The 14533-nt window shown below is 42.3% G+C and overlaps 1 protein-coding gene across 11 annotated transcripts in view; it reads left to right on the forward strand.

Annotated features, from left to right (window-relative positions):
- The window catches only part of LOC106582447 (muscleblind-like protein 2a), a 48200-nt gene that overhangs the window by 20315 nt on the left and 13352 nt on the right, over window positions 1–14533 (forward strand). For all 11 annotated transcript variants that reach the window (XR_006761233.1, XR_006761234.1, XR_006761231.1 and 8 more), the window contains exons 3-5: window positions 11985–12149; window positions 12581–12805; window positions 13295–13549. Coding sequence is in view for 8 of the 11 variants with exons in the window: in XM_014165562.2 (XP_014021037.1) it covers window positions 11985–12149; window positions 12581–12805; window positions 13295–13549 (645 nt within the window). In the remaining 3 variants the exon portion in view is untranslated. The remainder of the gene's footprint in view (window positions 1–11984; window positions 12150–12580; window positions 12806–13294; window positions 13550–14533) is intronic.

Here is a 14533-nt window from a genome sequence, read left to right on the forward strand (position 1 = left end):
CACCCAGCCAATTTACCACATCTGTGGGAAGCATTGGAGTCAACATGGGCCAGCATCCCTGTTGGACACTTTCGTCACCTTGTAGATTCCATGCCCCAACAAATTGAGTCTGTTATGAGGGTAAAAAGGGAGGGGTACAACTCAATATTAGGCAGGTGTTCTTAATGTTTTGTACACCCAGTGTATATTCATGTCAATATGTGACCCGTTTCAGGAAGCTAGGCATATGTCGCATGTCAGTACTTCACAGGAGAGGCATTTGAACGGCTTTATTTTTTTTTATAGCAAAATACGTTTCATGTGAACTTTCATGTGCCTTAATAACAAACTTGTATTCCATCTGTAAATACAAATAAAATGGTTAAATTAAGAGCCTAGTTGGTTTAGCCACGGAAAAAGACAGGAATCTTCCCACTAGCCATGATTGGCTGACATAATGGATGGGCTGGACATGCCGGGAGATGAGTTTGGATTGGTCTGCCATGTAGCGTGCTTCTGTCTATAATGTCAGCTGCTCAATATATGTTGATAGTCCTTTTTACCGCAGCTGTTTTGAAAGATATAACGTTAGCCATCGAGAACTACAAAAGTTTTGCTTCTTTTCGCAACAACATTGATGCCCTGAATTTAGCAGGCGCTATAGACAGATCAGTTGGAAAAAGTTGTGATGGGCTACTTTCTGCACACCACGGTCAGTGTGAAACCGGAGTGACCTGACAACGCTGGTCAAACGAGATGTACACTACCGTTCAAAAGTTTGGGGACACTTAGAAATTTCATTGTTATTGAAAGAAAAGCAAAAAAAAAATTGCCCATTAAAATAACATCAAATTGATCAGAAATACAGTTTAGACATTGTTAATATAAATGACTATTGTAGCTGGAAATGCCAGATTTTTTAAAGTGGAATATCTACATAGGCATACAAAGGCCCATTTCTCAGCAACCATCACTCCTGTGTTCCAATGTCACGTTGTGTAGGCAAATCCAAGTTTATCATTTAAGAAGGCTAATTGATCATTAGAAAACCCTTTTGCAATTATGTTAGCACAGCTGAAAAGTGTTGTTCTGATTTAAAGAAGCAATAAAACAGGCCTTTAGACTAGTTGAGTATCTGGAGCATCAGCATTTGTGGGTTCGATTACAGGCTCAAAATGGCCAGAAACAAAGCACTTCTGAAACTCGTCAGTCTATTCTTGTCCTGAGAAATGAAGGCTATTCCATGCGAGAAATTGCCAAGAAACGAAAGATCTTGAACACTGTGTACTACTCCCTTCACAGAACAGCGCAAACTGGCTCTAACCAGAATAGAAAGAGGAGTGGGAGGCCCCGGTGCACAACTGAGCAAGAGGACAAGTACATCAGAGTGTCTAGTTTGAGAAACAGACGCCTCACAAGTACTCAACTGGCAGCTTCATTAAGTAATACCCGCAAAACACCAGTCTCAACGTCAACAGTGAAGAGGCGACTCCGGGATGCTGGCCTTCAAGGCAGAGTTCCTCTGTCCAGTGTCTGTGTTCTTTTGCCCATCTTAATCTTTTATATTTATTGACCAGTCTGAGATATGGCTTTTTCTTTGCAGCACTGGAGCAGTGGCTTCTTATTTGCTGAGTGGACTTTCAGGTTATGTCGATATAGGACTTGCTTTACTGTGGATATAGATACTTTTGTACCCGGTTCCTCTAGCATCTTCACAAGGTCCTTTGCTGTTGTTTTGGGATTGATTTGCACTTTTCGCACCAAAGTACGTTCATCTCTAGGAGACAGAACGCGTCTCCTTCCTGAGCAGTATGACGGCTGTGTGGTCCCATGGTGTTTATACTTGCTTACTATTGTTTGTACAGATGAACGTGGTACCTTCAGGCATTTGGAAATTGCTCCCAAGGATGAACCAGACTTGTTGAGGTCTACAATTTTTTTCTGAGGTCTTGGCTGATTTCTTTTGATTTTCCCAATGATGTCAAGCAAAGAGGCACTGAGTTTGAAGGTAGGCCTTGAAATACATCCACAGGTACACCTCCAATTGACTCAAATGATGTCAATTAGCCTATCAGAAGCTTCTAAAGCCAAGAAATCATTTTCTGGAATTTTCCAAGCTGTTGAATGGCACAGTCAATTTAGTGTATGTAAACTTCTGACCCGCTGTAATTGTGATACAGTGAATTATAAGTGAAATAATCTGTCTGTAAACAACTGTTGGAAAAATGACTTATGTCATGCACAAAGTAGATGTCTTATCCGACTTGCCAAAACTATAGTGGTTGAAAAATGAGTTTTAATGACTCCAACCTATGTGTATGTAAACTTCCGACTTCAACTGTACCTGGACACTTGTTTCTCAATTTGCTTCTTTTTTTTATAATCATGATTTATTCAAACAGTAATATGCAATTGACCAAAAATATACCAGCTTTCTGAAGAGGCAACAACGGAACGGGAATGCCCCATCTGTGTGTGTCAGGACTCAACATAAAGTGCCTTCAGAAAGTATTTGTACTCCTTGACCCCTTATTCCACATGTTGTTGTGTTATGGCCTGAATTCAAAATTGATTAAATATAAAACATTTTCTCACAATACCCCATAATGACAAAGTGAAAACATGTTTTTAGAAATGTTTGCTAAATTATTGAGAATTAAATATCTCATTAACATAGTGTATTCAGAATCCTTGACTTTTTCCACATTTTGTTAAGTTACACCCTTATTCCCCCCCAAAATAATCCTCAATCTCCACACAATACCCCACAATGAAAAGGCAAAACCAGGTTTATACATTTTTGCAAATGTGTAAAAATAAAATAAAAATAGATTAAAACTTTAATATCATTTTTACATAATTTTTCAGACCCTTTACTCAGTACTATGTTGAAGCACCTTTTGGAAGTGATTACAGCCTCTAGTCATCTTGGGTATGAATCTACAAGCTTGGCACACCTGTATTTGGGGAGTTTTTCACAAATCTCTCTGCAGATCCTCTCAAGCTCTGTCAGGTTGGAGGGGGTTGCACAGCTATTTTCAGGTCTCTCCAGAGATGTTCGATTGGGTTCAAGTCCAAGACTTGTCCCGAAGCCACTCCTGCGTTGTCTTCGCTGTGTGCTTAGGGTTGTCCTGTTGGAAGGTGAACCTTCACCCCAGTCTGAGGTCCTGAGCGTTCTGGAGCAGGATTTCTCTGTACTTTGCTCTGTTCATCTTTGCCTCGATCCTTACTAGTCTCCCAGTCCTTACCACTGAAGAACATCCCCACAGCATGATGCAGCCACCACCATAGGGATGGTGCCAAGTTTCCTCCAGACATGACGCTTGGCATTCAGGCCAAAGAGTTCAATCTTGGTTTCATCAGACCAGAGAATCTTGTTTCTCATGGTCTGAGAGTCTTTGGGTGCCTTTTGGCAAACTACAAGTGGGCTGTTGTGCCATTTACTGAGGAGTGGCTTCTGTCTGGCCACTCTCCATAAAGGCTTGATTGGTGGAGTGCTGCAGAGATGGTTGTCCTTCTGGAAAGTTCTTCCATCTCCACAGAGGAACTCTGGAGCTCTGTCAGAGTGACCATCGTGTTCTTGGTCACCTCCCTGACCAAGGCCCTTCTCCCCTGATTCCTAAGTTTGGCCTGGTGGCCAGCTATTGAAGAGTCTTGGTGGTTCCTAACTTTTTCCATTGAAGAATGATGGAGGCCACTGTGTTCTTGGGGACCTTCAATGCTGCAGAAATGTTTTGGTACCCTTCCCCAGATCTGTGCCTCGACACAATCCTGTCTCGGAGCTCTACGGGCAATTCCTTCTACCAATTTCTTTGCTCTGACATGCACTGTCAACGGTGGTACCTTATACACAGGTGTGTGCCTTTCCAAATCATGTCCAATCATTTGAATTTACCACTGGTGGACTCAAGGTTGTAGAAACTTCTCAAGGATGATCAATGGAAACAGGATGCACATGAGCTCAATTTTGAATCTCACAGCAAAGGGTCTGAATCTTTATGTAAATAAGCTATTTCATTATTACATTTTTTTTACATTCGCAACAATTTCTAAAAACCTGTTTTCATTTTGTCATTATGGGGTATTTTTATTAAAGTGATAGGCCAAAGAACATTTGAGAATTTAGATAATTTCAATAAATTAATGGATAAGACTTCTAGGAGTAGAAGATGGCGCCGGAGAAGAAGGCTGACATTTTACGTGTTCCTATCCAATTGTGTTTTTTTTGTTTGTTTCTTTGCGTTGTTTGTAACTTATTTTTTAACTTATTTTGTCTCGAGGAAGTCTCAAGGTTTTGCTCGCCTGAGGTAGAGTATCTCATGATAAGCTGTAGACCACACTATCTACCTAGAGTTTTCATCTGTATTTTTCGTAGCTGTCTACATACCACCACAGACTGATGCTGGCACTAAGACCACACTCAATGAGCTGTATTCCGCCATAAGCAAACAGGAAAATGCTCACCCAGAGGCAGCGCTCCTAGTGGCCGGGGACTTTAATGCAGGGAAACTAGCACAGCCTGGCATATGTTCCGGGATTCCTCTGATGGTATTGAGGAGTACACCACATCAGTCATTGGCTTCGTCAATAAGTGCATCGATAACGTCGTCCCCACAATGACCGTACATACATACCCCATCCAGAAGCCATGGATTACAGGCAACATCCGCACTGAGCTAAAGGGTAGAGCTGCCGCTTTCATGGAGAGGGACTCTAACCTGGAAGCTTATAAGAAATCCCGCTATGCCCTCCGACGATTCATCAAACAGGCAAAGCATCAGTACAGGACTTAGATCGAATCATACTACACCGGCTTTGATGCTTGTCGGATGTGGCAGGGCTTGCAAACCATTATAGACTACAAAGGGAAGCACAGCCGAGAGCTGCCCAGTGACACGAGCCTACCAGACAAGCTAAACTACTTCTATGCTCGCTTCGAGGCAAATCATTCTGAAACATGCATGAGATCACCAGATGTTCTGGAAGACTGTGTGATCACACTCTCCGTAGCCGATGTGAGTAAGACCTTTAAACAGGTCAACATACACAAGGCCAGACAGATTACCAGGACGTGTACTGTGATCATGCGCTGACCAACTGGCAAGTGTATTCACTGACATTTTCAACCTCTCCCTGTCCGATTCTGCAATACCAACATGTTTTAAGCAGACCACCATAGTCCCTGTGCCCAAGAACACTAAAGTAACCTGCCTAAATGACTACCGACCTGTAGCACTCACGTCTGTAGCCATGAAGTGCTTTGAACGGCTGGTCATGGCTCACATCAGCACCATTATCCCAGAAACCTTAGACCCACCCCAATTTGCATACAACCCTAACAGATCCACAGATGATGTAATCTCTATTGCACTCCACACTGCCCTTTCCCACCTGGACAAAAGGAACAGCTATGTGAGAATGCTATTCATTTAGTACAGCTCAGCGTTCAACACTATAGTGCCCTCAAAGCTCATCACTAAGCTAAGGACTCTGGGACTAAACACCTCCCTCTGCAACTGGATCCTGGACTTCCTAACAGGCCGCCCCCAGGTGGTAAGGGTAGGTAACAACACATTGGCCACGCTGATCCTCAACACAGAGGCCCCTCGGGTGTGTGCTCAGTCCCTTCCTGTACTCCCTGTTCACTCATGACTGCACGTCCAGGCACAACACCATCATTAGGTTTGCCGATGACACAACAATGGTAGGCCTGATCACCGACAACGACGAGACAGCATATAGGGAGGAGGTCAGAGATCTGGCCGTGTGGTGCCAGGACAACAACCTCTCCCTCAACGTGATCAAGACAAAGAAGATGATTGTGGACTACAGGAAAGAGGGCCGACGGGGCTGTAGTGAAGCAGGTTGAGAGCTTCAAGGTCCTTGGTGTCCACATCACCAACAAACTAACATGGTCCAAGCACACCAAGACAGTCTTGAAGAGGGCACACCAAAACCTATTCCCCCTCTGGAGACTGAAAAGATTTTGCGTGGGTCCTCAGATCCTCAAAGGTTCTACAGCTGCACCATCGAGAGCATCCTGACTGGTTGCATCACTGCCTGGTATGGCAACTGCTCGGCCTCCGACCGCAAGGCACTACAGAGGGTAATGTGAACGGCCCAGTACATCACTGGGGCAAAGCTTCCTGCCATCCAGGACCTCTATACCAGGCAGTGTCGGAGGAAGGCCTTAAATTGTCAAAGACTCCAGCCACGCTAGTCATAGGCTGTTCTCTCTGCTACCGCACGGCAAGCGGTACCGGAGCGCCAAGTATAGGCCCAAGAGGCTTCTAAACATTTAACCCCTAAGTCATAAGACTCCTGAACATCTAATCAAATGGCTACCAAGACTATTTGAATTGCCCCCCCCCCCACCCCCCTTTTACACCGCTGCTGATCTCTGTGTTATCGTCTATGCACAGTCACTTTAATTACTTTACCTACATGTACATATTACCTCAATTACCACGCCTAACCGTTGCCCCCGCATATTTACTCTGTACCAATACCCCCCTGTATATAGTCTCGCTATTGTTATTTTACTGCTGCTCTTTAATTACTTGTTTCTTTTATTTGTTATTCTTATTCGGATTTTGTAAAAAAAAAAAAATTACTGCATTGTTGGTTAGGACTTATAAGTAAGCATTTCACTGGTCTACACCTGTTGTATTCAGCGTATCTGAATAATAACATTTCCCTTTGGTTTAGTTCCTATTGCAACTAAGACAAATGACTGAATGGATGACATACTGACTGACTGACTGAACTGAATGAAGGATGAATTAAATGTTCAAATATGTTGGAATGATGAGTTGCACACATCATGCATGCTCTGCATTTTATTTTGCTAGTAGGCAAATAGGCCTACATTAGGGTATAATGACTATGGTTGAATCCCTCCAGAAGGGCATCTTCTGAGGCTGAGGGGTGCTTTTCTGAAGGCGCATGGTGCTGTGGTGAGATCTCAAGCTCTTCAACTGGGCAGCAGTGTCGTGATGGAGGGATTAGCCTATACAGAGACTACCTAAGACCTCTGCGACAAAGTCCATACGTTCATGACCCGATGCATGTAAATCATTTTAAATTCATGTTAACCCCTCCTACAGAATATGCTTTGGCAAGATTGAGTAAAAAAAATGTATATCAAAATACTAATAATTTTTGGGGGAGTGGCAAAGACTCCAGTTGTCATACATAATTAATAGATTCACCAAACAGCTATTATTAATCTGTTTCATTATTCCTGGTAGATACTACTGGTTAAGATTCATTATTCCTGGTAGATTCTATTGGTTATGATTGCGAACAGAGAATGGGATGGTGCAATATTGAATTAGTCCTATTCTGATAAGGTGCATGCATGGGGATGTCCACGTCACCCAGAGATATGTCTATGCTGTAGAGATACCTAGCGGACTGAAACTTCACTGTGTTATGCTTGTCGACGTAGCACTCCTCACAGGCCGTTTGGTGTACGTTTTTTTTTTTTGTGAGATGAAACAGCCGAAAGTCTGAAAGGTATTATTGTACTTCAGAAATTAAATATAAGATTTGTTCAAGCCTTGAATGTTAGTCCGTAATCGTAACATTGTGTTTGTATGTTAACTGATGAAATTTCACGTTTACATTTAATGTTTCACTAATGGCTTTTCTTACAATCCTAACATTTTACGTACAGATTTTCATACAATGCTAACGATACGTACGTTCAACCTTTTGGCAGGGATCTCGCTCCATAAAAACCGGTAACGAAGATCACGGCAGTGACTCAACCCATTAAATTCGAGTATAGTCTGGTACGACGTGACGCACCCCTCCTAGGGACAGCATGGAAGAGCACTAGTAAGACAGTGACTCAGCCCCCGTAATAGGGTCAGAGGAAAGGCAGACCAATCCATAAGCATTTAGCTCTATAGGAGAAAGCCCTGCCTACTGATTTCCTGCAATGGTAAAAGTTTATGCCTATCAACTTTGTTCATTATTATTCTCATAAATTACTCCTAGTGTGTCTGTGGATAACCTCCTGATCATAGTGAGAAACACTTATGACAATAAAGCATTTCAAACTGTTTTCCATTCCATTACTCTGGTCCCATGTGGCTCAGTTGGTAGAGCATGGTGTTTGCAATGCCAGGGTTGTGGGTTCGATTCCCACGGGGGACCAGTACGGAAAAAAAAAAAAAAATTGTATGAAATGTATGCATTCACTACTGTAAGTCGCTCTGGATAAGAGCGTCTGCTAAATGACTAAAATGTAAAAATGTAGCAGTGGTTCCCAAACTTTTTAAAGTCCCGTACCCCTTCAAACATTTAACCTCCAGCTGCGTTCCTCCTCTAGCACCAGGGTCAGCTCACTCTCAAATGTTGTTTTTTGCCATCATTGTAAGCCTGCCACACACACACACACACTATACGATATATTTATTAAACATAAGAAGGAGTGTTTAGGTTTTGTCACAACCTGGCTCGTGGGAAGTGACAAAGAGCTCTTATAGGACCAGGGCACAAATAATAATAATAATATTATAATAATCAATAATTGTGCTCTTTATTTAACCATATTCTTATAAAACCTTATTTGTTCATCGAAAACTGTGAGTAACTCACCACAGGTTAATGTCAGTCTTAGATCCTTGCAACTCCACGAGGTGAGATCTTGCATGGACCCCCAGGCCGAGGGAGATTGACAGTTCTTTTGTGTTTCTTCCATTTGCGCATAATCGCACCAACTGTTGTCACCTTCTCACCAAGCTGCTTTGCAATGGTCTTGTAGCCCATTCCAGCCTTGTGTAGGTCTACAATCTTGTCCCTGACATCCTTGGAGAGCTCTTTGGTCTTGGCCATGTGGAGAGTTTGGAATCTGATTGATTGATTGCTTCTGTGGACAGGTGTCTTTTATACAGGTAACAAACTGAGATTAGGAGCACTCCCTTTAAGAGTGTGGTCCTAATCTCAGCTCGTTACCTGAATAAAAGACACTTGGGAGACAGAAATCTTTCTGATTAAAAGGGGGTCAAATACTTATTTCCCTCATTAAAATGCAAATCATTTTATAACATTTTTGACATGCGTTTTTCTGGATTTTTTTGTTGTTATTCTGTCTCTCACTGTTCAAATAAACCTACCATTAAAATTATAGACTGATCATTTCTTTGTCAGTGGGCAAACGTACAAATCAGCAGGGCATCAAATACTTTTTTCCCTCACTGTATATAGTTTTTGGGGCCTTTTCCCCCAGCATTGTCCCAGCCATATCCGTGACAGCAGGAAGAATTAAGTCATCCACAGTAGTATGGGACTTTCCTGTCCTAGCCACTCGGTAGCTCATAATATAAGACGCTTCTAGCCCCTTCTTATTATTGGTATCTGTTGCTTTTATACATGTCTTACTACTTGAAAGTCGTCTTAATTCTCGCTCAAAAAACTCCTGTGGCTTATTTTTCAAATTGGCATGTTTTGTTTCTAAATGTCTGCGCAAGAGTTAAGGTTTTATCGAGTTCTGAGATAGTACTTTTGCACACACGCTACAGGTCAAAAGTTTTAGAACATCTACTCATTCAAGGAATTTTCTTTCATTTGACTATTTTCTACATTGTAGAATAATAGTGAAGCCATTAAAACCATGAAATAACACACATGGAATCATGTGGTAACCAAAAAAGAGTTAAACAAATCAAAATATATTTTATATTTGAGATTCTTCAAATAGCCACCCTTTGCCTTGGTGACAGATTTGCACACTCTTGGCATTATCTTAACCAGCTTCATGAGGTAGTCACCTGGAATGCATTTCGATTAACAGGTGTGCCTTCTTAAAAGTTAATTTAGATAACCCTATTTGGTAAAAGACCGAGTCCGTATTATGGCAATAACAGCTCAAATAAGCAAAGAGAATCAGGCCTTCTTGATCGAATTTCTGCAAAGAAACCACTACTAAAGAACACCAATAATAAGAAGAGACTTCTTTGGGCCAAGAAACACAAGCAATGGTCATTAGACCGGTGAGAATTTGTCCTTTGGTCTGGTGTCCAAATGGGAGATTTTTGGTTCCAACCGCCGTGTCTTTGTGAGATGCGGTGTGGGTGAACGGATGATCTCCGCATGTGTTTTTCCCACTGTAAAGCAAGGAGGAGGAGGTGTTATGGTGTGGGGGTGCTTTGCTGGTGACACTGTCTGTGATTTATTTAGAATTCAAGGCACACTTAACCAGCATGGCTACCACAGCATTCTGCAGCGATACGCCATCCCATCTGGTTTGGGCTTAGTGGGACAATGATTTGTTTTTCAACAGGACAACGACCCAACACACCTCCAGGCTGTGTAAGAGATATTTTACCAAGAAGGAGAGTGACGGAGTGCTGCATCAGATGACCTGGCCTCCACAATCCCCCGACCTTTAACAAATTGAGAGGGTTTGGGCTGAGTCACCCGCAGAGTGAAGGAACAGTAGCCAACACGTGCTCAGTATATGTGGGAACTCCTTCAAGTCTGTTGGAAAAGCATTCCAGGTGAAGCTGGTTGAGAGAATGCCAAGAGTTTGCAAAGCTGTCATTAAGGCAAAGGGTGGCTATTTGAAGAATCTCAAATATAAAATATATTTTGATTTGTATTAAAAAAAATTGGATTCTACATGATTCCATATGTGTTATTTCATAGTTTTGATGTCTTCACTATTATTCTACGATGTAGAAAACAGTAAAAAATAAAGAAAAATCCTTGAATGAGTAGGTGATATAAAACAATTGACCGGTAGTGTATAACACACTGTGGCTGAGGAAAGACACTACTTCCAATATAAGTGAACTCCAAATCAATGTAGTTCTCATCATATTTGCGCCTCTTCGAGGGTCCAACGTCCTGTCTGTTGTTCTGTGCTTTCCCGGATAAGAGGGCAGTAGCTCTTCAGCTGCATCAGATTCACAACAGTCCGTGTCCATGCTAGCTGGGCTAACAACAAATGTAGAATGACTGATGCTAGCATTGGATGTGCTCGTGGAAGCAGAACAACTTGTCGTTGACAGGTGCACGTGTAGTATTGCTGGTAGTAGCAGTACCACCAGTAGAGTTGGTGTGTGTCTCTATGGGCGCGGGCCTTACTTTTTTTTAACCTTTTATCAATTTTCGAGCAAACGGAATGTGCAGCAGCTATGTTTGGCAACATACGGACCGTTATTGGAATTCCCGTGAGAAAGTAACGGTTAATGTGATTGGATGTTAATTATTTGACTAGGCTACCTGTATTTAACATTGTGTTGTTATTTTGCTGAACACTAGATGGTTTAATTTTATTTTTGGCAGTGAAACAAGGCTTCTCAGGCGAGGAGAAAAAACTCACCCAAATGTATAGCCCCGTTGGAAAATATAAATGGACTGTTTGAAAATGTGATAAAAATAAATAAAAAAATAAAACATTTGAATCACATTTTTATTTGGCGTACCACTGACGGCATTGCGCGTACCCCAGTTTGGGAATACCTGCTCTACAGGCATCCATCTCTTGTGTGCATTTGTCTTGGGGCGCAGTGTGCTCCTCTCTGTCAATCATACTGCCTCTGCAACAACAATAGCATCAGCCAAACTACCATACTATCTGTCCCCACAGAAAAACATTTCAAGTGTGAAGGTGTGATTCTGTGTCACTATGATTGAGTTTCCTGATATTGCATTAGTGTCCTGTCCTCTGAGCTGAATGGTCTTGGTCTGATAGGGGCGTGGGCTACTGCATCTTCAGGACATGATTGAGGCTCAACATGAATCTTTCATGAATGTTCTGGGGATGGTCTTTTGTGTCTTATTTTTATGGACGTCTTTGTCGCTTTCCTTGGTTGTCAATGAATTCTAGTGACCCTGTCCAGTAATGATGCTTCACTTTATGTAAAATAAATATGTATATTGTATTTATAAAGCTGTAGGCATAGACTACTCATGTTAGACTTAGGCCTACGTTTAAGGGATTTATCTTGTCTAATAGTTAGCTTTCTTTTGTGTTTTTACTCTTATTCCAGGGTCGTTGTTCAAGAGAAAACTGTAAGTACCTTCATCCACCTTCTCATTTAAAAACCCAGCTAGAGATTAACGGACGCAACAACCTCATCCAGCAGAAGACGGCAGCAGCCATGCTAGCCCAGCAGATGCACTTCATGATCCCAGGCACGAGCATGCAGCCTGTAGTAAGTACAGTTTATTATAAACTGGGTGGTTTGAGCCCTGAAAGCTGATTGGTCGAAAATCGTAGTATATCAGACATTATAAACTGGGTGGTTCGAACCCTGAATGCTGATTGGCTGTGGTATATCAGGCCGTATACCACGGGTATGACAAAACATTTATTTTTACTGCTCTAATGTGTTGGTAACCAGTTTATAATAGCAATAAGGCACCTCGGGGGTTGGTGACATGGCCAATATACCACGGCTAAAGGCTATATCCAGGCACTCCGCGTTGCGTTGTGCGTAAGAACAGCCTTTAGTCGTGGTATATTGGCCATATACCACACCTCCTCGTGCCTTATTGCTTAATTATACACCATCCAAAAACTCAGATCCTTCATTTCAGATGTGTAGTAGTGTCTGTACTGACTGCTGTCCCTTCTCTTTTACAGCCTGCGTTCAATGTCACCCAGGGGCTTGGTACGAGCCCAGGTCTCAGCTACTCTCCTTACCTTACACCCATGACCTCCATGAGCCATGGGATGAGCCTGATACCCACGGAGCTGCTCCCCAGCACCCCAGTCATGGTCCCTGGAAGCCCCCCGGTCACACTCCAGAGCTCCAACTCGTCCTCCTCTTCCCCCTCACAGAAGCTATTGCGCGTCGACAAACTGGAGGTATCAAATCACCTTCACAAGAACAAGGCCGTATCATTGTCTGAGATATGCTGTATTAATACACTGAGTATACAACACATTGAGAACACCTTCCTAATATTGAGTTGCAGCCCCCCCTTTTGCCCTCAGAATAGCCTCAATTCATTCAATGGCATTTACATCTTTTGTCTTGCCCATTCACTCTCTAAATGGCACACATACACAATCCATGTGTCAATTGTATCAAGACTTCAAAATCCTTCTTTAACCTGTTTCCTCCACTCCATCTACACTGATATGAAGTGGATTTAACAAGTGACATCAATAATGGATCATAGCTTTCGTATGGATTCACCTTGTCAGTCTATGTCATGGAAAGAGCAGGTGTTCATAATGTTTTGTACACTCACTGCACACTCATTACGGAATGCCTGTTGACTGTCAAACAGGGTACATTTCTAGGGTGCTATTACTTCATCCATCTCTTCCTGTGTGGTTGTCCTATTGTAGGTGTGTCGTGAGTTCCAGCGGGGGACCTGTGCGCGAGGCGAGACGGACTGCCGCTTTGCCCACCCCAGCGACAGCCCCATGATCGACACCAGTGACAACACGGTCACCGTCTGCATGGACTACATCAAGTCGCGCTGCTCCAGGGAGAAGTGCAAGTACTTCCACCCCCCTGCACACTTACAGGCCAAAATCAAATCCTCTCAACACCAGGTCAACCATACGGCTGTGGCAGCCCAGGCAGCAGCTGCAGCCATGGTAAGATGCTTCCCTCCAGACCCATGTGCAGCAGCATAGAACACACACCATTGGCCTATATAGCTACTATAATACTGTAGCATCCCTTCTGATTAAGGGCAACTTGTCCTATTCATTTTAAAATGCAATGTCTTCTTCATTCACAGCAGTAGGCCTACTATCTTAATCCTATTCAATAACCCTTTGTTGGTTGATTAGCTAACTTATTGAATGTGGAGCACTGCTTTATTTATAATAATAATAATAATAATTTAGTGGGTGCTTATATTTGTCCTATTTCACACATGTACAAGTATGTATGTATACTTATGTTTGAATTGGAAATGTGTTTTTTGCTTACCCCAACTTCCCCTGAGAGTGGGTCACAGCCAAGCGCCGCCATTATCAACAGCAACCCTGGAGCAGTTAGGGATAAGTGCCTTGCTCAAGGGCACAACTGCAGATTTTTCACCTTGTCAGCGCGGACATTTGAACTAGCGACCTTTCTGTTTCTGTTCCAATGCTCTAACCGCTGGGCTACCTACCACCCTATTTTTATTTCCAATGTAGCTACATTAAAGATTGTTACATCTAATATATGCTCTTAAGACTCAAAATGTAATTTGCCAAGTAAGTAGTAGTCCTCAATTGCCTTTAAACTGTCACATAGCATAAACATACATTTGTGTATCTCATTATGTGACGCTAATCTTTTACCTAGCTGTTTAACTAACCTGTACCTAGCTGTTTAACTAAATATAACCTTTACCTAGCTGGTTCACTAACATTTACCTAGCTGGTTCACTAACCTTTACCTAGCTGGTTCACTAACCTTTACCTATTCGTTTAACTAAACTTTATCTAGCTGTTTAACTAAATGTAACATTTACCTAGCTAGTTAACGAACCTTTACCTAGCTGGTTAACTAACCTCTATCTAGCTATTTAACTAAAGCTAGCCTTTACCTAGCTGTTTAATTAACTAAAGATAACCTTTTCCTAGCTG

This window comes from Salmo salar, chromosome ssa21 (assembly GCF_905237065.1).
Source record: "Salmo salar chromosome ssa21, Ssal_v3.1, whole genome shotgun sequence".
NCBI classification, from domain to species: Eukaryota; Metazoa; Chordata; class Actinopteri; order Salmoniformes; family Salmonidae; genus Salmo; species Salmo salar.